This window comes from Talpa occidentalis, unplaced genomic scaffold (assembly GCF_014898055.3).
Source record: "Talpa occidentalis isolate TD23 unplaced genomic scaffold, MPIMG_talOcc4v2.1 talOcc4.4, whole genome shotgun sequence".
Taxonomy (NCBI): Eukaryota; Metazoa; Chordata; class Mammalia; order Eulipotyphla; family Talpidae; genus Talpa; species Talpa occidentalis.
In genome coordinates, this window is record NW_023604295.1 from 127,356,984 (window position 1) to 127,384,362 (window position 27,379).

General features: G+C 37.8%; 1 protein-coding gene across 19 annotated transcripts in view; it reads left to right on the top strand.

The window, feature by feature from the left end:
* Positions 1–995: 995 nt before the first annotated feature.
* The window catches only part of PCM1 (pericentriolar material 1), an 86,166-nt gene continuing 59,782 nt past the window's right edge, over positions 996–27,379 (top strand). For 7 of the 19 annotated variants that reach the window (XM_037526319.2, XM_037526329.2, XM_037526327.2 and 4 more), the window contains exons 1-7: positions 996–1,353; positions 3,217–3,287; positions 17,927–18,040; positions 19,685–19,930; positions 20,923–21,192; positions 22,164–22,334; positions 22,513–22,629. In XM_037526319.2, the coding sequence (XP_037382216.1) occupies positions 17,945–18,040; positions 19,685–19,930; positions 20,923–21,192; positions 22,164–22,334; positions 22,513–22,629 (900 nt within the window). In that variant the 5' untranslated portion in view covers positions 996–1,353; positions 3,217–3,287; positions 17,927–17,944. Of the gene's footprint in view, positions 1,354–1,451; positions 1,557–3,216; positions 3,288–17,926; positions 18,041–19,684; positions 19,931–20,922; positions 21,193–22,163; positions 22,335–22,512; positions 22,630–27,379 lie in introns of those variants that run through there. The other 12 variants (XM_037526336.2, XM_037526333.2, XM_037526337.2 and 9 more) reach the window with 9 other exon arrangements.

Genomic DNA, 27,379 nt, shown 5'->3' on the forward strand with positions numbered 1-27,379 from the left:
ATTTTTAATATTTTGAGAAACCTCCATTCTGTTTTCCAAAGGGGGTGAATCAGTCTACATTCCAACCAACAGTGTAAAAGAGTATGTGCCCCCACCCCTTATAATGTACAGCTTTCTCAGCCTATGCCCATCATCAAACATAATAGTATTAATACTTTCTAGGGTCCACGAATTAAAAAAAAGCATGACCAGCAGTTACTATGATCTCAGTAACACTTTCGGATTTATTTGAATCTTTCAGTGACAAGTTCCTACCTACTTAAAAATAATAAGTACAAAACAAAAAGGTGACGATGATAGGTAGCAATTTGGGGTTTTACAACCTGTTGATTCACTAACCTCCATAGAGCTGCTCCTGCTGTTGCTGCTGGGAGAAGTAAATACGAAGATAATTCAGATTAGTTTCAATACAATATTAAAGTCTGATGAAAATCATCTAACGGGGGTCTTAATAACTTTTACGGTTTTCCCACAGGCTGGCTGTATAACTTTTGCCGAATTAACTCCTCCTGAGGAGTTAGCGCCTCACGTGTAAAATTATGGGGTTGGACTAGATTGTAAAAGTCCTTTAGTTTCCATTCCCCTTGTGACCATTATGTGGGTGGACAGAGCACAAAAAAGAGATCTGGTTTCTGGTCTTTTTCCCTTTTTCTGGCACCCTCTGGAGCAGACACCCCCACGGAAAAACCTCATGAAGCCTCACTTCTTTATCCAGCTGCCCAGGGGGGGGAGGGAAAGAAGGGGGAGGGGAGAGGAGGGGAGGGGAGGGAAGGGAAAGGAAGTAGGGAGTGGGCGGTGGCACCACTTCCGTGTAGGCCTTGAGTCCCAAGTTCGACGTTCGCCGGGAAGCGAACAGCATGCTGGGATTTGTAGTTCTTTGCCCCGCCCCCAAGGCGAGATCGCGTTTGTCATCCGCGGTCGAGCTGGCATTCTGGGAGTTGTAGTCTCTGTTCGTTCGCGTAGTAGGCGTCTGCCTAAAGAGGCAGAGGTGACACCACAAGCCCCGGCGGGTCACATGACCCCACTAGCGCTCTGATCGTACTGCGGCTCCCGCCAGGGCGACTTCTCGCCCTCGCGCGGTCGTTGCCGAGGAGACGGCGCATGTCTCGCCGCGCGTTGCCCCCTCTGCAGTCCCCCCGCCCCTCCTCTCCCACCACAATGAGATCCTAAGATGGCGGTGGCTGCGGCGGTTGGCGCCGAGTAACTGAGGTAGAAAAGGCGGCCATTGGGCCCAGGCAGCCAGGGAACTTGTGGACTCTCCCTGCTGCGGTCCCCAGGGGAGGCCCGCGCCGGTGGCGGGTCTCGGGGGCTGTGGCCACACGGCCTGGGCGGGCGCGGCCGCGTCGTTCACAGGTAATACCTGCGCGTCTCCAGCCCTTGGCAACGCTGGCAGCGCGGCGCCGGGGCGGGAGAGCAACGGCCGTGGGACGTTTGAGCCTATGGGCTCCGGTCTCGGGCCCACGCCTCCCTCTGGGCCCCCGGGTCTCCCTGCTCCTTCTTGGCGGTCTCCAGGCTCGCCGTCCGCCCCTCTCCCGGACGGGGCGACTGTCTCCCGGGTGAGCGGCTGGGAACGGGTCTGCAGAAGCCCCTGCTCGCCTCCCCGCCCCTCTCGTTCTGGCCGAGGGAGGAGGCCGTCCTGCCCCGCGAAAGCCCCTTGTCAGTGGGGGGAGCACGCGGGGCCTGTGGTTTGCTTGCCCGAGGTAGGTGGTCAGAGTCTCCCAGCCGGAGGCCTCGGCGGCCGTCGTCTCCACGCCACCCCGGCTTCCAGTTCGCTTTCTCTGCAGCAATCCAGGTCCAGAAATTGGGTGGATGCGACTCAGGTGCGACTGAGGCTGTGAGCAGCCTCGGGTGGGCTGTGAGCCCCGGGGTTTCTGCTGTCTCGAGTATTCTTGGAGCAGAAGGGCTGGGAGGCGTTCCTGACGGTGGCTAATATAAGGGGCTTATACTTGGGAGGGAATGTTGATTTAACAGCTTTTCCTTCCCCCTTGTCAGTGCCCCCCTTCTGTCTCCCTTACTGCAGTTCCAGTTGGAACGAGCCTAGGATTGGAGAAAATTAAATATCAAGTGCTATTTGGTATTGTTGTCTGCTTTGGAAAAACTGGGGATTTGGTATGAGGCCCGCCCCGGTCGGGAGACGGTCGTTCAGATTTCATCCCGCTCCCCACTTCTCAGATCTTGTGGTTTTTTATAAAAAGATGTTTTTTGACCGGTTTCAGGTGTGCGTCGGGTGCCCTGTGGGTAACGGAGAGTGTTTTGGTAATGCAAGAAGCGGGCTTTCTGGGCGCCCCTACCACCCCCGCCCCATAACTGCCTTCCAGACTCCGCCCTCTGGTATTCTCTGGTTACTGGAGTGGGTGTTGGAGAGCTCCGGGTACACCTGCTCCTTTTCTTTCCTATCACCTACCCTGTGAGGCCACTGGAAATTCATCATACTGACTCTGACTGAGGATAAACCGCGTATTTATGTAATGGCAAGGTTGTTTTATTATGAAGTAGGTAGCTTTCAAATAAACCCCTTTTCATCATAGCTAGACAAAGTTTGTGAATAGTTTGAGTGCCAGGAAGTTAATGACTTGTATCAAATCAATCAGAAGAGTAAACGTTTATTTGGATCTTTAAATGATAGTTGGGGGTTAACCATTTTCATGATATTCCACAGTAGATTTTAAGGATTTAGTTCATTGTTTGGTGGGCTCTTAAAGATTTGGAGGATATGAACATTTATTTTTATCTCACTGTTTCCCACAAAGATTACAGTAATTTGAATTTCAAAGATTGGTAAACTGGATTTTTTTCTGTTGATTTTCTAAATATAAGGTGGTAAATAGGGCCTCCCCGGTGGCGCAGCGGTTGAGCGCTGGGTTGCGAAGCTGCGCGCGGCCTCTGCGGCGCCGGTTCGATCCCCGGCTGCTCCCCGGCCACCAGAGGAGGGTCCCACATGGCGCGCAGACCTCTCCTGCCGCCCGCTGCTCCCCTCAGCAGTGTGCTTCGGTCCTTCTGCCTGCTCTGCTCCCCGCTCTGGCTCTGGTGAATTCTCTCGCCCTCCCGCGCTTCTGACTGTACCCAGTGCATGTATAAACAAAACAAACAAACAAACCAGCAAACAAATAAATAAAGCATGCCTCTATAAAAAAAAAAAAAGGTGGTAAATATAGTATTCTGTATTTAGTAGTGTAAGTAAAAGAACTTACTAAAGTGATCTCTTTTAATTATAAGCAGGCAACAGCTTTGAAGTGTGAAGCAGGAAAGGAGCTGTTTCAGAGCTGCAAAAACTAGTTTCTAAACAGGTAATTAATTTGACATCTTAATATATTGTCCTTTATATTACAGTCGAAGAATACTATGATGGAGATGCTATCAAAATCCCATTTCGTGGTTTAGGGCCTGCTCTATTTAGCAAACACACGGTCTGGATTTGCTGTCCTGTTTGTACTGCTTTTTGGCATGTCACTTTGATCTGCCTTCATAGTTTTGTTAGAAAAGAGTGAAGCCAATTATAATTACATAAATTATTAATTTATGTAATAGCTTTTGAAATGTTTTTGCCTTAACAGAATTTCTTCAGCCCATTTGAGTTTGAATTTGTTCTATAACAACTAGCTAAGATACCCTCTCTTTCTGAATCCATTTACTCTTACTTCATCTTTTACATCTTTGAATTGGCTGTTTTAATTATTTACAGATTCTCCTACTTTTTGAACTTGACTATTGACTGGAATTTTATTTTTGTTTTTTTTTTTTCTTTTTAGCTATCTAAAATTACTTTAAAGATTAGTTTCCATGAGCAGTGCATTGTCAAATGCTGATTATATAAAGATATTCTCTGATCAGCTGAAAACAGTCAATGTCAGTTCATTAAGGGAAGTTAAGTAGTTATTTACCAAGGGCATTTTGGAACTTAAATGACTGAAGCATAAAAATTAGAAGACTTTTTGTTAAAAGTTTGAGAAATTTTTTTTAAACTTAAGAGTCGGAGTTTAGGGCCTCCCCAGTGGCGCAGCGGTTGAGTGCTGGGTTGCGAAGCTGCCCGCGGCCTCTGTAGCGCCGGTTCGATCCCCGGCTGCTCCCCAGCCACCCACCGGAGGAGGGTCCCACATGGCGCGCATACCTCTCCTGCCGCCCGCTGCTCCCCTCAGCAGTGTACTTCGGTCCTTCTGCCTGCTCTGCTCCCCACTCTGGCTCTGGTGAGTTCTCTCGCCCTCCAGCGCTTCTGACTGTACCCAGTGCGTGTATAAACAAACAAACAAACAAACAAATAAATAAATAAATAAAACATGCCTCTATTAAAAAAAAAAAAGAGTTGGAATTTAATTCTCCTAAATTTAAGGCAGTCCATTTTCAAAATTTATCTTTGCTTTCTAAGAAAGCAGATTTTTAGCCCCCTTATAAAATAAGCTGATTGTCATGAGAAAACACAGATTGACAGTTGACTTATATCATGATTATAAATCTCAGGTTTGGGTTTTTTTTTTTTTTTTTTTTTTTGGTTGGAAGAATATGACAATAGGATGAGAAACATGGAACTTGGGAAAGGTGAGTGTGTGTGCCAGAGTTCTAACAGAGTGCATAGTAGGTAGGTAGTAAAGTTCGAAGAATATAAAATTAGTCAAATTTTCCTTTTAACACATTAGGTCAGATGGATAAGATGGAATAAAAATAAAGGGCAGTTGAGTTAACTCACATTAGAAGACCTTGGTTTTCTAAATAGAGGATTTGACCATTTGGGAAGGAGGCAAGCATATTTGAGACCTGGGAACAACCTGAAAGGCTTGGCAATAATCACCCTAAGGAATTCAGTGAGAAGCTAGCAAGGGGTACATAACAGTGCACTCATCTTACATATTTGAGTGACTATAGTGTGCTGCTCAATGACTGCAGAGTCCCGTGTCTATTAATGTTTTGGTCAACAATGGACCACATATCTGATAGTGACCCAATAAGCAATACTGTATAACCCAGGAGTGTAGTATGTGATACTATCTATTGATAGGTTTGTAATTACACTATATGACATTCACACTATCACAAAATTGTTAAACATGCATTTCTCAGTACATGTTCTTGTGCTTAAGTGATGTAGAGGCAAGGCAGTGAGCAAAACATTATTGTACAGTATACCTTTATAGTGGGAACAGTCTGTGCCATTTTATAACTATTTTCCCACTATTTGTCATTTTGAGAATATAAGCAGAGAAAGAAAGTAGTGGGGTTTATCTAGAATTAAGTTGATAGACTAGACAACTGGGTGAGAAAGTCAAGGATGCTGCTTAGGCATTTTGGGAATGGCTTGCTTGATTTTTGTATTTGTGAAGCAAGAGATTAATGAATTCCTGGAAAGAGAAATCATTGCGGTATTGGAAATATTAAAGAGTGGGTTCAGCAGAATGAGAACTTGAGAGGAGAATGCAAAAAGTTATGATCAGAATGACAAGTTTCAGAAATTCAGGATCTTACTAGATGACCAGTTCACCGTAATGAGGTCATTGCAGATACTCAGCTAATGAGAGCAGGGAATGAGGTGCAAAGTACAGTCACCAGCCAGGAAAGCGAGAGACCGTCAGAGGGAGGACATTGGAAATGGTGCCCAAAATAGAGTGATATTTTATATGGTTAATTTGTTAAAAGGAGGAAAGTGAAAACATTAGTCAGATAAGAATAATTTGTAAATGGAATCCCTTCCCCATGACTCTGGGAGACCAGGAAGTATAGCATCCTTTTTTAGAAAGCACTTTTAAGGAAACAATACTTTTAAAAGAATTTGAGATTTAATTGAAGACAGAGAAGAAAGAATATTTGAGAGCAGATGGAGATATGAATATGAATAAGAAGTTTGTTTATTAGGTCCTGTGGATGTTAGGGAGAATTGTCATCAGGGAATATGGAATGGAGTGGCTGTGAAGATTGAGATTTGAGGTAGGTGAGAGTAGCAGGGTTTGATTTGCCTGGGGAGATATATACAATCAATGACAAGGAAGAAATAGATTTTTGATACAAGTTTCAGTGAGGAAGAAGTTTTAGTTGGAAGAATTTTGTGTATGGGAGATTAACTGACCTTTGGGTTCTCAGATGCTTTTGTCAAAAGCCAAGATATGTTAAATTTTGTTGGTGTGAAAATATTCCGGTAAGATCGTCTTAATGCTGTACTTTGTACTTAGAGAGTCAATTTTTTTATTTAAATTAAGTGATATATTTTCTTCTAATCTATCTTCCTCTACCCATATCTTAAGAGGTTTTTTCACTTGAAGGGGGTAATTTTAGAGGTATCTTAAGCTTCAGAAAATTATTGTAATTTTTAGGAAGTTTCAAATTGGATGAATTATGGGAAAGATATTTTTTTACAAGCCCTACCATTCCAATACAGAGAAGAAATTGTGAAATTCCTCAAATGATATAGACTAACACAAAATACGAAATACTCGCTTTCTTTTCCTTGATTTCCATTAAAAATGCCTAGTTATATAAAATACTAGCATTAGTTATTTTGTGACTCTAGTAAATACTTCGGAAAAAATACTTTCTACATTATCTTATTTGGATGAGTATTTCCAATTGATTTACAGCTGTTAGTTGAGAAGGTATGATCTGCAGAACCAGTTATGAGTAATTTAATACCATTTGAGAAATAACTAAATTTTAAATATTTTTGTGAAAATAATCATTTTTCTTTACTTGATTTTTTTCTTCTTTATATTCTTGTTTCATAGGTAATCTTTAGTCCGTCATGGGTGTTTTCATTGTAATTATAACTATGATATTCTGCTTAGATATGTATAATTGTTTTCTATACTAAGCATCTGCAACAGATTTTCAAACCAGTGTCAAAAATAACTAAATTAAACCATAAGTAATAGTTTCAACTTAATTTGTTAATTGGATAGATAGAAGTACTTGTGTAAAGTAGAATTTTGCTTTTTACCTCCATTCAGCTTTCCATACTGTCATCCATCGCTGTTGCATCAGTTGTTGTCCAATGGTTTTAACTTTTCCACATGATTGTCTTTTTGTTCATCCTGCCTGCCTGGCAAAATTACAGCCTTGCATGGATTCAGCCCAGGTTGATTTCAAGAATGAAGAGCACTTCTGCGAAAAAAAATACATAGTGCAGAACAGTAATATCAGTGAATGGTCTCTGCTCTTACTGAGTCTTTTTTTTTTTTTTTTTTTACTTGAACTGGATTAAGATTTATTTTTTTTTTTTTTAATAAATTTTATTTTAATATTCCCCCATACAATTGCAAACGCCCCATTCTGACCCCAATCCTTCCCCTCCCGCCCCCCACCCCCCAAAAAGTGTCTCTGGTTCATAGTTTTTTGTTGATTTTGATTTTCACTTTCTTATATTCATTTTCCTGGTCCCTTATTTAAGTTTTCTAGATTCCTGCTATGAGTGAGACCATCCGGTATTTTTCTTTTTCTTTTTGGCTTATTTCGCTGAGCATGATCCCTTCCAGTGCCATCCATGTTGCTGCAAATTGCATGTGTTTATCTTTTTTGAATGCTGAGTAATATTCCATGGTATATATGTACCACATCTTCTTGATCCAGTCATCTATTTTTGGGCATTTGGGTTGTTTCCAAAGCTTAGCTATTGTAAACAGTGCTGCTATAAACATAGGGGTGCAGGTGCTCTTTGGAATTGATGTTTCTGTGTCCTTTGGGTAAATACCTAGGAGTGGAATTGCTGGATCATATGGAAGCTCTATGTTTAGTAGGTCCAGAAATCTCCACACAGCTCTCCATAGTGGTTGGACCAGTTTGCACTCCCACCAACAGTGCAGAAGAGTTCCTTTTTCTCCACATCCTCGCCAACATTTGTTGTTGCTAGTTTTTTTAATATGTGCCATTTTCACTGGTGTGAGATGGTATCTCATGGTAGTTTTGATTTGCATTTCCCTGATTACAAGTGATGTTGAACATTTTTTCATATGTCTGTTGGCCATTTGCATTTCCTCTTCAGAGAAGTTTCTTTTTAGCTCTTCTGCCCATTTTTTGACTGGATTATTTTCTTTGTTGTTGCTGAGTCTCATCAGCTCTTTGCAGATTTTTGTGATCAGTCCTTTATCATTAGTGTTGGGTGCAAAAATGTTCTCCCAGTTGGTGGGGTTTCTCTTTGTTTTTGTTATTGTCTCTTTTGCTGTGCAGAAGCTCTTTAATTTGATGTAGTCCCAGCTGTTTATCTTTCTCTTCACTATCACTGCTTTGGGTGATGTGTCTGTAAAGATGTCTTTGATGTGCAAATCCCGTAGTGTTTCGCCTATATTTCCTTCTATGTATTTTATGGTTTCAGGTCTTATGTCTAGTTCTTTAATCCATTTTGAGTTGATTTTTGTGTATGGTGTGAGGTAGTGGTCAAGCTTCATTCTTTTGCATGTAGCGACCCAGTTTTCCCAGCACCATTTATTGAACAAACTTTCTTTGCTCCAATGCATAGTCTTCGCTCCTTTGTCAAAGATTAGTTGACCATAAATCTGTGGGTTTATTTCTGGATTTTCTATTCGATTCCATTGGTCTGTATGTCTGTTCTTGTTCCAATACCATGCAGTTTTGATGATTATGGCTTTGTAGTATAGTTTGAAGTCTGGGAGTGTGATGCCTCCATTTCCTTCTTTTTTTTTCAGTAGAGCTTTGGCTATTCGGGGTTTTTGGTGATTCCATATGAATTTCATCAATAATTGTTCTATTTCTTTGAAGAATGCCATTGAGATTTTGATTGGAATAGCATTGAATCTGTATATTGCTTTTGGTAGGATGGCCATTTTAATAATGTTTATTCTTCCAATCCATGAGCAGGGGATGTCTTTCCATTTCTTTGTGTCTTCTTCTATTTCTTTTAACAGTGTTTTATAGTTTTCTTTGTATAGGTCCTTTACCTCTTTTGTTAGATTTATTCCCAAATATTTGATTTTTTTTTGTTTCGATAATAAAAGGGATGGTTTTTTTGATTTCTTCTTCAGATTTATTGTTTGTGTATAGGAAGGCTACTGACTTTTGCGTGTTGATTTTGTATCCTGCCACTTTACTGAATTGATTGATGAGTTGAATTAGTTTTTCTGTGGAGATTTTGGGTTTCTCTATGTATATTATCATATCATCTGCAAATAGTGATAGTTTGACTTCTTCTTTTCCTATTTGGATTCCTTGGATGTCTTTCTCTTGTCTTATTGCTCTGGCTAGGACTTCCAGTATTATATTGAAAAGCAGTGGTGAGAGTGGACATCCTTGTCTTGTTCCAGATCTTAATGGAATTGCTTTCAGCTTTTCACCATTGAGAATGATACTGGCTGTTGGCTTGTCATAGATGGCCTTTATGATGTTGAGGTATGTTCCTTGTATCCCAAGAATTTCAAGGGCTTTTATCATGAATGGGTGTTGCACTTTGTCGAAAGCTTTCTCAGCATCTATTGATATTATCATATGGTTTTTATATTTCTTTTTGTTGATGTGTTGGATAACGTTGATTGATTTTCGGATGTTAAACCATCCTTGTGCCCCTGGAATGAATCCAACTTGGTCGTGGTGAATTATCTTATGGATACATTGTTGGATTCTGATAGCTAAAATTTTATTGAGGATTTTTGCATCAGTGTTCATTAGGGAGATTGGCCTGTAGTTTTCTTTTTTTGTGTTGTCCTTGTTCGGTTTTGGTATTAGTGAAATGTTGGCTTCATAGAACGTGTTTGGTATTGTCCCTTCCTTCTCAATTTTTTGGAAGAGTTTGTGAAGGATAGGCACTAATTCGTCTCTGAATGTTTGGTAGAATTCATTTGTAAATCCATCAGGTCCTGGGCTTTTGTTTTTGGGGAGGTTTTTAATTACCATTTCAATTTCGCTGCTTGTAATTGGTCTGTTTAGGTGTTCTATTTCTTCTTTATCTAGCGTTGGGTGATTGTAGAGTTGTAGGAATTTGTCCATCTCCTCTAGATTGTTGAACTTGTTTCCATATAACTGTTCATAGTAGTTACTGATTATTCTTTTGATTTCTGCTGTGTCCGTTGTGATTTCTCCTCTTTCATTTATGATTCTGTGTATTTGTGCTTTCTCCCTTTTTTCCTTTGTGAGCCTGGCTAGGGGTTTGTCTATTTTATTTATTTTTTCAAAGAACCAGCTCTTGGTTTCATTGATCTTTTGGATTGTTTTTTTAGTTTCAATTTCATTTATTTCTGCTTTGGTTTTTATTATTTCTTTTCTTCTACTGGTTCTGGGGTTTTTTTGTTGTTCTTTTTCTAGATCTTTGAGCTTCGAGATTAGGTTGTTTCTTTGAGTTCTTTCTTGTTTCTTGATGTGAGCTTCTATTGCTATATATTTTCCTCTTATTACTGCTTTTGCTGCATCCCATACATTTAGGATATTGGTGTCCTCCTTGTCATTCAATTCAAAGAATTTTTTAATTTCTTCTTTGATCTCCTCGTTAGTCCAGTGGTCTTCCAGTAGTGTGGCTTTTAATCTCCATGAGGTAGGATAGTTCCTTGCCTTCTTATTATGATTTATTTCTAGTTTGATGCCTTCGTGGTCAGAAAAGATGGTTGGTATGATTTCAATCTTGGTGTATCTGTTGATGTTTGTCTTGTGCCCCAGTATGTGATCGATCCTGGAGAATGATCCGTGTGCGCTTGAGAAAAATGTGTACTCCGTTTTTTTTGGGTTTAGTGTTCTATAGATGTCTGTTAAGCCCAAATGCTCTAGGTCCTTATTTAGAGCTTTAGTTTCTTTACTTATTTTTTGTCTTGTTGATCTATCCATTGTTGATAGTGGTGTGTTGAAGTCTCCCACTACATATGTGTTTTCTCTGATGTCTGTTTTCAGAGAGGACAACAGTTGTCTGATATATTTTGGTGCTCTTTCGTTTGGTGAGTATATGTTAATGAGTGTTATTTCTTCTTGAAGTATTGTCCCCTTAATCATAATGTAGTGACCACTGGGGTCTCTTTTTATTTTTTTGAGTTTGAAGTCTGTTTTATCTGATATAAGTATAGCTGTTCCTGCTTTCTTTTTTGGCCCATTTGCTTGTAGGATTGTTTTCCATCCTTTGACTTTGAACCTATTTTTATCTTTTGTAGCTAAATGTGTTTCCTGGAGACAGCAAAAGGTTGGGTTTTGTTTCTTAATCCAGGCTGCAACTCTGTGTCTTTTTATTGAAGAGTTTAGTCCATTTACATTTAGAGTTAATATTGATATGTTAGCATCTGTATTTGCCATTATGTTTGTCTTTCCTTTGATTTTATTTATTTATTCTTTTAATAACTTTTTTTTTTTTGTTGTTCTTCTTTCGTTGTTATTCGTCCCTCTGAGGTTCTGGCTTTAGGATTCCTTGTAGTATTTTTTGGAGTGGGGGTTTAGTCGCAATGAAATTCCGGAGTTTCTCTTTGTCTGGGAAGGTCCATATTCTTTCTTCATGGAGGAAAGAGAGCTTTGCGGGATAGAGTATTCTTGGTTGGCATCTGTTTTCTTGGAGTCTGTTGACTATGTCCCTCCACTCTCTCCTTGCCCGTAGTGTTTCTTCAGAGAAGTCTGATGTCAGCCTGATTGGTTTTCCTTTGAATGTTATCTGTGTCTTCCCTCTTGTCAGCTTCATTATTTTTTCCTTGTCCTGGATTCTTGGGAGCTTTACTATTATGTGTCTTGCTGTGTTTTTCCTTTCGTCGTGGAAGTTTGGTGTTCTTCTTGCTTCTTGTATATCAATTTTCAGCTCCTTCTTCTCATTTGGGAAGTTCTCTTCAATTATATCCATGAATATTTTCTCTGTTCCTACATCTCTCTCCTCTCCTTCTGGAATTCCTATAACTCTTATATTTCCTTTCCTCATGGAGTCAGATAGTTCCCGAAGTCTTTCTTCATTCTTTTTCCTTCGTACTTCTCTTTCCTTTTCTGTTTTGGTTCTTTTTATTTCTGTGTCTTCAAGATTACTTATTCGTTCTTCCATTTCATCTATTCTGCTTTCATTGCTTTTCCCAGAGTTCTTTAGTTCCTCCATTAATTCTTTGATCTCCTGCATTTCTCTTACTTCCCTCTTTAGGGACTCAATTTCCTTCTTCTGATCTATCACTTTTTTAATGATGGCAATTTTAAATTCTCTTTCTGGAAGGCTCAGAAGTTCTTCCAAGTTGCTGTCGTTGCAATCTGGGGAGTGGTTTTCTTTTTGTGGTGTGCTTCTTTCCTGAGGAGTTTTTAGGTTGCGTGTGGTTCTTCTACTCCCTACTGTCTGTTTTCTAATTTGTCGTATGCGTTGGGACACTGTGTTGCTCGGACTGACTGACATCTTGGGTGAACTTCTCCGCTCCCCTCTGGCTCTTCCAGGAGCCATCTCTGTCTTCTGGGGGAGCTTTCTGCTGGTTTTAGGCAGTTTTTACTGAAGAAATGTCCCTGTTCTCAAATGGCGAAGCGGGATGCAGTCCCTGCGCCTCCGGTTTCAGGCACACTCTTCTGTGCACCCGGTCTGCCCCGGACGTGGGTGCCTGCTCCCTCTGTGGGCTCAGACTGCTGGTCGGAAGGGGCCTGGCGTGGAATAACTTCCCGGCTGGCCACTGGGTCCTCCAGAAACCTTCTGCCCTTTTCAAGCAGTCTTAAGAAATGTCCTGTTTTATAGGGTGTTAGTGACTTTTTTTTTTCCTGGTCGCTAGGTGGCGCCAGAGATCTCTCCTATTGTCCTTGGGGGGCTGTTTTTCGCCTCCCCCCACCCCGTGGGACAGAGAACAGAGCAGGAATGGTAGGGTACACCTCAACAGCTTTGGGGTGCTGTGTCTGCCTTGTGCCCCACCGTCGTGGAGAAACCACGCCCCGAATTTTCATGCCCCGGGTCTCAGTTCAAAGCCCTCAGTTCCAGGATGCGGGCTGTAGCCCAGTTCAGTGGCGCGGGAATGGCGCCTTTTGCACCGCTCCCGTGCCTGGCGCCTGGTTCCTGCTCACTCAGGGAGGGACCTTCACCTCAGTGAGGACCTCCGTGCGTCTCCCCACAAGCCTAGGTCGTCTCCCCGCAAGCCTAGGTCGCAGGCGCGGGGACCTGGGCAGCCGCGATCCCGGTCTGCACTTGCTTTTCAAGCGCGCGCCTAGTGCGCCGCGTTTCCCGCGCAGGCTTACTGGCAGCCCGGGCTGTGTGCGCGTCTGCTGGGGTCTTTGTTCTTCTCTAATGGCTCACCGCCGCGGCAGATCCTGCAGGGTTCGCCTCAGCTCCCGTTCACGGGGTGTGGTGGCTGCAATAGTTCCTTTCCACTCCCAGTCCCGCTTGCTGCGTTGTTTGTTCTTGTGGGCCGTTTTGGTTTGTTGTTTCCTCCTCTCTGCTGGTCGGAGAGTGCCGCCTCTGTGGGCGGGGGAGGGGAGCAGGGTTCTGCGCTTCCCTCCCTTCTAGTCCTCTTTTATGGCCACTTTCTTCGGGCAGTTCGCTGGCGTCACCCGTTTATCTTCCGTGTCCCTGTTCTCACTGGGACCTGCCGCTTTTCCTCCCTATTCACTTTTTTTAATCTCTTACTGAGTCTTTAATGCTGTCCTTAGTCATCTTTGTTTCCTACTCTTCGCAAATCTCTTTGACGCTGCCATCTTCCCCTCTCACATTTAATAAACAGTCCTTTTTACTTTTTCTTTTTTTTTTAGATTTATTTATTTTTATTTATAAAAGCACTGGGTACAGTCAGAAGCGTGGGAGGGTGAGAGAATTCACCAGGGCCAGAGAGGGGAACAGAGCAGGCAGGACCGAAGTACACTGCTGAGGGGAGCAGCAGGTGGCAGGAGAGGTCTGCGCGCCATGTGGGACCCTCCTCCAGTGGCTGGGGAGCAGCCGGAGATCGAACTGGCACTGCAGAGGCTGCGGGCAGCTTTGCAACCCAGCGCTCAACCGCTGCGCCACTGGGGAGGCCCCCCTTTTTACTTTCTTTAACTTAGTAACTCCTATCACCAGATTGGCTACACAGCCTCCATTAAATTCCATCCTTTCCTCCTCATTCAGTGAAAGAGGTGTTCCTTTACTTTTCTAAAGTTAATCAATTTCTCTCAGGCCCTAGATCCCAATCACTGCTATTTCTTTAGAGACCACACAATGTTTGTTTGTCTCCTTACACTTCTCTATCTTCAATATCTTCCTTAACTAGCTCTTTGTCAGCATATTTTAAACATGCTCAGGATACTTCCATCTTAAAGCTTTCTTCAAGACCATCTCCACCTGCTTCACAGTCCGATACCTTGAAGAAATTACTTAATGACTTCTTTTATTTTTTCCCCTGCACATTAATAAACACATTCCAATTATGAAATTGACACTACCCTGCTGAAATTGCTCTCCCCAAAGTCATCAATAGCCTCCTTGTTTCCAAGTGGACATTTTTCAGTACCTTACTTATATGACAACATAACATCTGGCATTCTTATACTGCCCCTTATACACTTTCCCTTTTTTTCTAGCATGTTCTACTCGTTTCCTTCCTGTCTTCCTGTACCTTCTCAGGAAGTTGTCTGTCAAAGTTTACTCTTACTCTTCATCTTCCTCAGCCTTCTATTCTACTTGAAGTACTTTTATGAGTAGATAATTTACAAATCTCTCTTCAGCTTCAATTTCACTTCTGAGAGATGGGTTAGCATTTGTCTATTAGGTAAATTTCATTGAGTATACAAATAAACATTTCAAACCCAACATTTATAAAACTTAGCTAGCCATTATCCCTCAATGACAAAAATCTGTTCCTTTTCCAATCACTTTAAATATATTGTCCTATACCCAGTTGTTCATGCTGGAAAATAAGATTAATTCCTTATTGCCTCATCTCCCACAGCATGTCATATTGATTCTGCCACAGAAATCTTGATTTGACTCTCTTCCTTTTCCTTCTGTTTTAGTGAAAGACGTATCCTTTCATTGTATTTTGATCATTGGAAGTCTTCATGTAAATAACAGGTTTTAATAATAAAACTATATAACTAATATTTTATATATTCATGTGTCTGCTGAATAAAATTTAGAAGGCAGAGATCCTGTTTGTTTTTTTTTAAAGATTTATTTATTTATGGATACTAGAGCTGGGGTACAGGCCAGAGATGGGGGTGGGGTGGGGGTGAGAGGATCCACCAGAGAAGAGCTGGGAACAGAACAAGCAGTCTGACCGAAATACACTGCTGAGGGGAGCAGCAGGCGAGACAGGAGAGGTCTGCCTCACCATGTGGGTTTCTCCCCGGCCGGGGATCCGAGCTCGTGCTGCAGAGGCCACGGATTGCTTCACAGTGCGGTGCTTAACCCCATTTGCCACCAGGGAGGCCGAGATCCTGTATTTTTAATGGTGACTTTGGGATCGTAAAAGAGGTTGACATGGAGAGAGAAATGACTTGCCTTTATTTTCTATTTTTTATATGGGGAGCTATATTGGAGAAATCAGCTGAGTGTTAATATATTGAGAATTGATCATGGCTTTATTTTTCATATTTTATTTTATAATTGTGTGCCCTTTTTAAGTACATTTGCTATCATTAAATTAAGAGATATTCTACCACATTGTATGTTAATCACAATGTAACAGTAGACAGTTTGTTTTACAGATTTAAGTTTACTTAGTAATTGGTCTTTCAAAAGAGACATTTCCCAAACTAATTTACTATATAGTTTTAAAATTGTTTAGAAATTTATTTTAGTGATATTTACGGACATTAGCCTTTGACTAGATTCTGAGATGATGCTCTTCATTTTAGGGAGAACTCATAATGTAAAAATAGCTACAACATTAAGATTAGAAAGAGATATAAAACAGCTCTCCAAATATATTCTTAATAAACTTAAAATAAGCTTACTTCACGATTGTTAGAAAGTATAACATATTATAAGGACAAAAAATGATTTGTGAGCATTTTTACTTAACTACCTTAATACTTTTCCATTTAAATTTTTATCTAAAGACCATTTGCTTTTAGTACTTTTCAATGTGGTATCATTGCTACGATATTAGTATGTTTTAGGTCCTATTTAAAGTTTGTAAATGTATTTCTAGTATAAAGAGACAAAGCATATAAACAAACAAAACAGACAAACTTATGTACAAAGATTGGCTCTTATGATGAGGGGAAGTGGTTTGGGGAGTGGGTAAAATGGGTAAAGTGGGGACAACTATGGTGATGGATGAAAACTAGACTTTTGATGGTGATCATTGTGTAGACTATACAGATATTAAATTATAAATTCTATACACTTGAATCATAATGTTGTAAACCAACATTCCCTGAAAAATTTATCTAAAAAATAAAGTATTGCTAAAAATATATAACACAGAGAAAAGAAAAATAAATATATTCCTGCTTTTAACAAACAGCTGCTTTTATGCAGGCTTTATTGTATATTGTATTTGTTTTTAAAAAACTAGTTTTGCATTTTTTATCCTTTTTTAGAATATGATAATGCTATAAGCATAGGCCATAATGTTCACCCTTTATCAGTTATGTATTTGACTTGATTTTGTTTTCATTTTATCTCAATTACAGCTTCTTTACAGTTTTTTTTCCCATATGTAAGTTGTTTTCTTAGGTTAGCTATTGAGAGGGAGAGTTGGATCAAAGCTCAGTTTTAGTTCTTGATACAGATTGTGAAAATACTTTCCAGAAATGTTTTACTAGTTTTCATTGTAAATAAGATTTCCAGTTTCCATTGGTATCTTTAGAGTAAGTAATGTGTAATTTATATGCAATTTAACAAATTTAATAGCCCCTTATTTTAATTTGCAGTTGGACTTTATTAATATTTTATGTTTGCTGATTTCTTTGTTTATTGACTATTCACACTTTTCAGGGTTTTTTTTTTTTGTCTTTACAATTTCTTTATAGTACAGGTGTAAACTGTATTTATCCAATTTGTTGGTTATGTCTGTCTCAGCATACTTAGCATTCACTTTTATGTGAATAAAATTTTAAAGTCCATTCTATTTTCTGGTTTGTCTGTTGTATGATTTTTTAAATCTCATCTATTTTCACTCTATTTACTATTTTGATATTGTGGCATGAACAGTCATTTTTCCCTTCCTCCACCCACTGAAGGTAGGTCCTTCCTAGTCCTCAAAACTGTCCTTCCTTAGTCCCTCCTGAGCTAGGACTGAGGCTCCATGTCCATAGTGACCAGAGAGCGCCAGTTATCTTCATAGTTCCACATGCAGTGTAAACCTAAAGTCCTCCATAAAGATTGTGTAGAAATCTTACCTTTACACAATCATCTCTGCATCTGAACCTTGATATTGCTGCTTCTGTTTCTTATCTCTTTGACCCAAGTGTGAAATTCATTACTCCTTGATTTTTACAAAATCCCTACTTCATTAAGGAGAACTTAAGACTTTGGTAAAGTATAGCAAGATTTAGGGAGAAATAAGAGGTACCAGCAATGTATTTTAAGGTTGCTCAGTAGGCATTACTATTCTTAGTGTTTTTAGCCACTGCATTCTTGAGTCATTGGCCTTCACCCACCTAGTCTTGTTTCTCTCTCCCTGCTTTAGTCTCGTCTTATTTACCATTTCCTCCATTCCTATTAAAACCAAACCTTTTCCCATGTTTATGCAATACAGTTCTCCCTTCTTTGACTCTTTGGCATAAAAGGAATATCCAGGTCTTTGGGGGTATTACTTGCTTTTTTTAAAGAGCAGGTTTAATTTTAGCTATTGATAACTTTTTCCTATCTTAATACCTTTTAGAACAATTGAATGATGTAAATAAAATAACCTTAAAGTTAAGAGGCCAGTACACATAGTTTATAGTCTCAGGTTTTCTTCCCCCATCACTCCATTTACTTAACTCATACTAATCATAATATGCATATGGCAGCTTAATCAATTAGTGTATAATATGTGGTTCATATTGCCTCTTTATTTCTTAAAATCCCCTTTTATGAGATTCCTTTACATAGTTAAGCCTCATAGATTGATTTAAAATTAGAACTTACTTTTACAAGTTAAAAAGTTAATTTTCGTTTGTTTTGCAGAAAATTGTTAAAGCCAATATGGCCACAGGAGGAGGTCCTTTTGAAGAAGGTTTGAATGATCAGGATTTACCAAACTGGAGCAATGAGGGTATTGATGACCGACTCAACAATATGGTATGCTACCTGATTATTGATGGTGTGTTGTTAACTACAAATGTTAAAATGCAACTTTCCCCTGACTTAGCCAAATTGAACTTACTGAAAGACTGTAAATAAATTTTCCTTGCTGGCTAAAATATTAAATAACCCTGGACTTTTGTTATACTTATTGAGACATTTTTATTTATAGGTAACAAATCAATTTGAATTAGTCTAAAGGTATTTTATGGAAAACAAGTTAAAGGAATATATTTGTAGAAAGAGACTAGACAAAGAACTAGAAAGTTGTTGAGAATTCCCTTCATATTACCCTGACTCTGTTGCCGAGTGCCTCTGATTAACTTTTCATAGACCAGCATTCTCTCTTGGTCCACATGGGGTAGTATAGCCACCCCTTCATTCAAAAGTTTTTCAGTTGTGGCTGCAACAAGTTATGTCTTAGTTCAAATTTGAAATTTTAAATTATGATGGTCCTGATGTGGATTAGATAATCATCTCTTTCCATCATTTCTGGCCAGAAGAGAGCAGAATAAGTAATACAAAAGGTTGACAGAAATACATATGAATTGGGAGCCTCCGTGGTGGCACAGGGTTTAAAGACACAGCGCTATCAAGGTATTGCCAGCCACTGCAGCAAGAGTTTGATCCCTGGCCAGAGAGCCTAACCCACATGGCACAGCAGACCTCTCCTGTCTCACCCATGCTCCTCTCAGCAGTCAGTTTCAAATTTTGATATTTCAGTAGATCCACCTGTTCTGCTCCCCACTCTATTTCTAGTGAGTCCTTTCAACCCACCCCACCTCTGATCTACACCCCAGTTCTTGTATGCATAAATAAATAAATCTTAAAAAAAGAAATGAATTGGAATGGCAGGACAGTTTATTAGAGAAGTGAGTTTTGTTATGAATCAGGAAAATACCCCTAAAGATTTTACTATAGTAAAACTAAAAATTCTTCTAATATGGATAAAGTAGGAATTCAGAAACTTTATTTAATTGAATGAGTTTAGGTTATGTGAATAAAAGTAAATCCAAGTGTTTTCTTGTTAAAATATTAAACATTTTTTACCATTTCATATCAGATCTCATAGTATGTTACCTATAAAAAATAAGCTATGTTTATTACTATTACTAGGCACTGTCCTAGATGTCTTCACATACATTATTTTTAATTGTGTTGTAAAGGTGATAATATTTTTTAGCGATTAGAAAACTATGGGAAGTTAAATTGTTTCTTCAGAAAACAATAATTATTTTAGAACCCAGATAGATTCCTGATCTTTCTTATCACACAATATTGATGTTAAAGTATGACTTTAAAGGTAACTAAATTCTTTCACTATTCAGTTTACAAATAATAAAGAACCATTTTTTTTAAATATTTTTCAAAATATTCAGTCTGATTCTAGGGTTGGAGTTTAAGGATTTAAATGTATGTTTTATGCTAGGGAGGTAACCATGGAATTTAGGTTAGATGTAATAGGGACGTTGAGAAATGGGTGAGTAAAAGTAAATAATTGTCCAGTAAGATTATGTGTTTATGTGAAAAACGTTCTGTCATTTTTGGTTTTAAAACTGACCAAAATTTTTTTAAGTATACCAAATTATTTTTCTGGCTTGATAGAGGATATGTTAAACTTTGCCTTTTATTTTTTTAAAGGATTGGGGTGGCCAACAGAAGAAGGCAAATAGATCTTCAGAAAAGAATAAGAAAAAATTTGGTGTAGAAAGTGATAAAAGGGTAACTAATGATATTTCTCCGGAGTCATCACCAGGAGTTGGAAGGCGAAGAACAAAGACTCCACATACATTTCCACATAGTAGATACATGACTCAGATGTCTGTTCCAGAGCAGGCAGAATTAGAGAAACTTAAACAGAGGATAAACTTCAGTGATTTAGATCAGGTTTGTGAATTATTTTTTAAAATCATATTATGACTATGGGAAATATTTGAAATGGATTAAACAATTTAAGAATAAAAGTTGAACTTTTTAATTTTTAATTTTCTTTCTTAGTTTCTGTGCATATGGAAAGATTTTTACTCTGTGGTGATGGTACTATGTTCTTTGGAGGGCAATGAAGTCTTTATTTCTAAACTTGTTTATAAGGGCAAGTCTTTCTGGACTCTTACTCTATTATAGTACTGATTTTAATGATTTCATTATGAAACTAAACTTTGCATCTTAGTAACACTGCAATTGTTATTAAGCAAAATGGAAGATTCAGTTTAGAATACTAATCATTGAGATATACTGGATTATCTCAAATGAGGAATAAAACTAGTTTATATTTATAATCATTGAAATAAACTTTAGAAATAAAAGTAGACATGATAGTAAATTCAACAGGTATGTTACTGTCACATCTGTACTTCCACAGAGATAAGTAAGGTTTTCAAATATGCATAAATATATATTCAAGTCTGGTATGCTGATGGTGATGACCATATATCATTTTTGTCATCTATTTAGTAATTACTTTATGCTTTATTCTAGGCATTGAGCGGAGTACTTTTTCACACAGTGCTTCACAATATAGACAATTCTTTATTCTGATGTTCATACTAATTAACATTGATTCATTGGATACAAAACCTATACAAAACTCTGAACAAAACTGAATCGGCAGTATGAATTAATAAATTTGGGCCCATAGTCCTATACTTTGTTTCGTCTTACTTACAGTCATTAGGTGAATGTCTTGTCCTTGGTGAAATAAGCAATAGGAAGTACTAATCAAATTTTGATATTTTAGTAAGAATTTTGTAGATGTGATGCTCTTTCAGGTCCTACTATAGAGCTACTTTTGCATAACTCCTGAATCAGTATCTATCAGTGAAACTAAGACTATTGGAATTTAAAAAACACTGTGGATTTGGTTTCTTTTTTGTGTATAGAGAAGCATTGGAAGTGATTCTCAAGGTAGAGCAACAGCTGCTAACAACAAACGTCAGCTTAGTGAAAACCGGAAGCCCTTCAACTTTGTGCCTATGCAGATTAATACTAACAAGAGCAAAGATGCTGCTGTAAGTCCTCAAAAGAGAGAAATGATTGGATCAGCACAATGTAAAGAGTTGTTTGCTTCTGCTTTAAGTAATGACCTTTTGCAAAGCTGTCAAGTCTCTGAAGAAGATGGGAGAGGAGAACCTGCAATGGAGAGCAGCCAGGTGATTAAATCTGTGTCTTTTGTTCTTTGCTTTCATAAACCTCAAAGTAAAAACATTAAGATTTTTTTAAAAGGTATATTGTTTATGTAGAAATTTTAAGTAGAATTACAGTATTTTCTTATCTTCATGAATCTCAGAATTTTTCAAAATAAATCAGGTAATTTCTTTTTACCCAAAATGGTTGTAGAAATGACATATTTAGGTAAATGAAGACTTCTGTTTATCTGCTGAATATTATATTGCCCATTTTTAGTAAAGGGGGGGCTGGAAGAATGTGATTCACTGATTATTGTTAACAATTTTTTTAAATGGTTATCTAATTCTCTTGAAAAATGCTTTCAGATGAAAGTATAAGACTTTTTTGTAAAGAGCTACTATGTAAACATTAGAAAGAAATTTATATAAATAATAGTTTGAAGTGGGGCCTCCCTCGTGGGCCATGGGGTTAAGCACAGCACTGTGACGCTATCCGAAGCCTCTGCAGCTTGTGTTCGATCCCCAGCCGGCCAGGGAGCTACTCACATGGCGCAGCAGACCTCTCCTGTCTTGCCCGCTGCTCCCCTTAGCAGTGTATTTCAGTCAGTCTGCCTGTTCTGCTCCCCACTCTGTCTCTGGTGAATCTTCTCACCCTGACACCTCTGGGTTGTACCCCATTTCTTGTATGCATAAATCTTTCAAAAAAAAATAAGAGTTTGATGTAGTGTTACAAATAAAATTTTTTGGGTCACATAAATTAAAACTAACTTTGGATTTATTAAAATTAACAGTAGTTGGAGTTGTTACTATTGCCAGATATGCCTTGATTGAGTTCTAAATTTGATTCAAATCTTTTGCAAGTGACTATTTATGGAAAAAAACAGAAGTAACATTTGGCAATTTAAAAATCTATGAAATTGTTGCTGCTGCATGAATTGCGCTCAATTTTGTATACTGTTAACTTTCATGCTTTTTAAAAATAATTTCCATTGCAGATTGTAAGCAGGCTTGTTCAGATTCGAGACTATATTACTAAAGCTAGTTCAATGCGGGAAGATCTTGTAGAGAAAAATGAAAGGTCTGCTAACGTTGAGCGCCTTACTCATCTGATAGATCACCTTAAAGAACAAGAAAAGTCATATATGAAATTTCTCCAAAAAATTCTTGTAAGTTTTGAACATTTTAAATACTGTGTTGAGTTATTTTTGCATTAGTGTGCACATACCGATGACATTCTGGTGCCACCCCAGAGGAATTAACATTTTCAAAAAATCGTGCCATCCATTATGACATTTTATTGCCCTTTTTAATAGTTGTATGATTTATACTACTAAAATATTTCAGGCTAGAGAAAATGAGGAGGAGGATGTTCGGACTATAGATTCAGCTGTGGGATCTGGTTCTGTAGCTGAGAGCACATCGCTAAACATAGATGTGCGGTCTGAGGCTTCAGATACCACGGTAAGCGGCTTTTCGGTAATTAAAGTGCTGGAAATGAAGATTTAAACTTTGCCCCCATATTTCATCGTGATATTTTTGTAGGCATTCCTTAATGAAGGTATATTTCAGGGAAGAAACCCTCAAATTGTTAATGCTGTGTTAAAACACAGAAGTTTGTAAGTTTTATTTACTAACATTAATAATTTTAATGGTTGATATAACATCTAGTAATATCTTTTCTTCAGCTTGCAGAAACATGGCTTTTCTAGTTTACTTAAGCACAGCTTTATTCATTTGCAGGAGCAATGGGAAAGTTAAAATTCATAACGGGTATAAGGGCTGCAAGTACAGAGTATCATTAGTGATTGCTTATCTTATTGTCTATCGGAAAAGACTTAAACTTCGTTTTCCATGGAGGGCACATTAGCCTATTAGGATTTCTCATTCCTCAGTCTAGAACTGTAGCGAAACAGATGGCCAAAAAATTGAGAAGACTAGAAAATATGACATGTAACATTTACGTTGTTATTTATAGTGAGGAGAAATATAATTTCTACCTGCAAAATGAAATTTATCGAAATACTGTCTCTTGGAAAAATAATAAGAAATTCAGAGAAACCTGAGGGAGATTTATAGTCATCTTAGTTCATGGAAGTCAGTGTGCTTCAAAACTAGTGTGATTTCAAGCATTTTTATTTCAACAGACACTAGCACCTATTACCAGTGGAGCTTTTCTTTGTGAAAGGCTAACAATGTGTGTTTCTGAGATATGTTCCAGAACATCACTCAGCATTAGGAATTTGGGGGTTTGTTTCCATTTAGTACTGATTTGCATAGTTTCTTATCTACCTCTTTTCTCTTCCCTGCCCTTCCTAATTTGAAGAGGAAATTTCAATTTTTTTTTTCTACATTATTTTCACCAGGAGATACTCAAAGACTTGATTCAAACATTTGTTGAAGAGTGGATTCTCTGTGGGGAAATAGTTTTTCTATTAACAGTGGTGCTGGGAATGTTTTCTTCCTTGCATTTCATTCCAACAGTAATAAAGGGGTTGGAGCTTGTGGGTAAAGGAATTCTGTTGGGAAAGGGCGGGAAATGCTATAGTTGGTTATTACTGTTTACATTCTAGCATATATAGTGTTCAACGTGAGAATTTATTTCATAACTTAAAATCATGACATTATGAAAGTTTATTAATAACATAGCAAAATAAATGTTAAAATGTGCCTTAGTGGTTTTTGTAGCTTAGAAATTGCCTAGGATATGATACTCATTTAATTACAGTAAACCAACAGTCTAGTGTACAGAAACTTCAAAGTTTAAGTTTACTGCCACTTGGTGGGAGGGTGGATTGATTTTTTTAAAAAGATGGACTGGTAAATTTTTTGTTTTTATTCATAAGACTGGCTTGTATGTCAAACAGGAGTGTGTGTTTTAAGAAATTAATATGCTACACTATTTAATAAAGGAGGCATCTTTTAGTCTGAGAATTCGGCCGTGCATTGAGGACAAACTAGGGAATTCAGCTTCACATGAACAGGTTTCAGACTTTGAGGTTACTACAAGTTCCAAAGGGAAAGGTGACAGGCCTCCTCAGAATGACAGGGAACTGAGGCCTAATAGGAAATATAGCCGAAAACGTGGATTTCCCTCACAGGTATACTTAACGATGTTAATTTGGGAAGTCTCTAAATGAGCATCTCTTTTGTTCATATTTCCTCTTCCGTACTTGCTTTTTGTTGTTGCTGTTACTCTTAAATATGTAAGTTATTAATGTGGTTAGTTATTAGGCTGTAATTTTCTATTGTAAAATGCTGTCCTTAGTGTTTTTCTTTTTTCTGCTCTCTTGTGCTCCTCTGGCACCTGTATTTAATTTGCATTAATAAAGGATAGGAAATTTTATCCAGTTTTCTTCTTTTGTTATTGAGAGTTCAAAATATAGCATTCTTAAACCTTGACATTTTAGTTGCCTTTTGTCTTTGATATTTTTGTTCATGGCTTAAATTACGTTAGTACTTTTATTCTCATAATCATTCATTAAAGAAAAAAGAAAAGCAAGCGCTTTGCTTTCCTGTCTTCTAAGAATAAAATGTTTTTGTTGTGTTACTTAGTTTGTATTTTTGTTTCTTTTAGAAACCTCCTTTTTTTTTTTTTTTTTTCTGAAAGTACCCAGTTGACTTATTTGTTAATGTTTGCATTTCCCATTATTTGCATAAAGGCGCTTAGGAAAAAGGCTTAAAAACAATTACTTGTGTAGTCCTTTTAAGTGAATATTTAAGTCGCTTAAACTAGTTTCTTGCAGTTTATGCCAGTATGATTCTTTTATCATCTCATTCCTTAGTTCTATCAGAACTTTGTTCATAAAATGATTTTAATTTCTTAGAAAAAGCTGTTAATTCCCATCAACTAACTATTCTTTCTCTGCTCTACAGAATCTGTTGTTTTTTCCACCCTACTTTCATCCTTCCTAATATCCTTTCAAAATGTAGTACTTTTGTTAGGTGAGTAGGAAAAGAAGTTGAGGTCTTAACTGAGATTTACAGTTTAAAGCTGTCTTGTGAGTTGTAGCTTGATATGAAATGATTGATATTCTCAAACTCTGCCTATAGGCACAGAATCCATTTTGTGGAATATTTTATAGTCAGGATGGCATTCTGCATAATTTTTTAAAAGGAACATTCCGCTATTGCTCATGCCTTCATTGTTTTCACATTTCATCTCCCCCCCCAACACACACACTTTATCTTATCTCTTAGAGAAATTTATAAGGGTATAAATTCTGATTTTTTTGGCTTTTTAAAATCATTTCTAGTTATTTCATTTGTGCTAGTTTTCTCTCCCAAACCAGACTATTCTTTAGAGATTGTATCATGGAATTCTTGTTTAGAACTATCTAAACACATAATTTTGGGGTACCATATGGTGTAAAACACACTGAACTAGATTTGATTCCTCCCACTCATGATACTGGATAAATCACAGTTTTAACCTCTTTGGGATTACAGTTCCTCACCTTTCACATGAAAAAATTAGAATACATGTTGTCTGAAGTCCTTTCAGCTGTAATATATTTGGATTCATGAAGAATTACTGGAGGAACTTTAGTTGGTGAGAGGAAAAGAAGACTTAGGGTCTTCTGAAATTGGACTGTTAACTTGTATGCAATTCAGGATCTTATTCTAAAGATAACTATTTTTTTAAATCTATAAGTACTTGTGGAAGGTGACAAAAAAGTGGGCCTCTTTTTTGTTTTTTTGTTGCATGTACTGTCTTCTTGGTACGGTCTTTTTTTTTCTGTTTTCTCATCTTCTCTATATTTGATCAGTTTTTGTAGGTATTTGTCCGATGTGTATTTTTATGCATGCGAAATTATTAAGCAGTAATAAATTCCCACTGATTGAGAATTATTAGGAATTCATTTTTGGGTTAGCAAAAAATCGAAGGTAATAGTTTTATAGAACTCCTTACAATTCTGAAGTTTTAGAGCGTCAAAGTTTTGCAAATAAATGTAATTAACAAGGATTAACGTTGTTTTAGAAAGTTTGCTTTTTAAGAGTCCATAGCGATAAATTGTCTAGTAAACTCTTAGATGGCTTTAGGGATGTCCTGAGGTCTGGACAATTTTTGAGAAATGGGAGGATTGTAAATTAGGTTGGAGATATGCATTCTTGAAGGTATTTTTCCCTGATAACTTTTTACCTTATTTGCGTAATGTTTAATTCCCTTTGATACTTTGCTCTAGTATTTGATTAGTATGAACCTGCAGAAATTTCTGTGTGTCCTTACGTAGGATTCTGCACCTGTTTGAGCCTGGTTTTAAATTTCACCAGTGACTTTTTTTGGAATTATTTTAGATTAATCTGAGAGGGCCAGCTTTTGATAGTTATTCCTCCCCCCTCAAATTGTTTTTTCAAGATGTCAGCAGTTTTGAAGTAAGCCAGAACTATGAAGAGATGAATTTTGACAGGAATAAATGTAAATGTTAACAAGGTAATTCCACTTACATGGGAAGAACAGAGTAAATAGTAGTGAATTAGAAAAGGTTTTAATTTACTGGAAATGTAGGACAACAGAAAATCTCCAATGAGTAGTGACTTAACCAATATAGATTATTTCATGAAATCTAGTCAGTCAGTACAGGATATAGCACTGACTGGAAGTCTCTGATATGTACATCAAATATCCTAATCATAGTATATCACTAACACTTTGATCTTCCTGCAGTTGCGTAATTTTGAGCCGTGTGCTTAAATTTGCCCACTTAGTAATTTTATTAATTGCAAACTTACAGTGTAAAATATTTCCAGCAGTTACTCATTTTTTTCCTTATTCACACAACTGATGAGTTCTGCTTGGAGAAGTAAAATGGAGTTTTTGCATAGTATTAGTCAAGATTATTACCCAGGAAAGAATTCCTCTGTGTTCACCATTATTTCTGTGGAATTAAATGTATATAGGGAAAGTATTTCACTGAATTTTTAATTTGAAATCATTTACCTTCTTTATATCCCTTAGTAACTTTCATTACTAAGGAAACCTAGTAACTGCTTAACTCCAGTAAAAATTTGATAACAATGCAAATTTAAAATTGACAAATAGTCCTAGATTAATAGAAATATTTAACATAAATATTAAGTAAAAGCATAAACTATTAGTTTTTTTTCCTGAGGCAAATCAGTGATGAAAAGTGCTATTATGGTATAAATTTCATGCTAATTTTCTTATAATTACTGTTTCTGCATTGTATTTAAATCTTGTTGCTTCAATTGA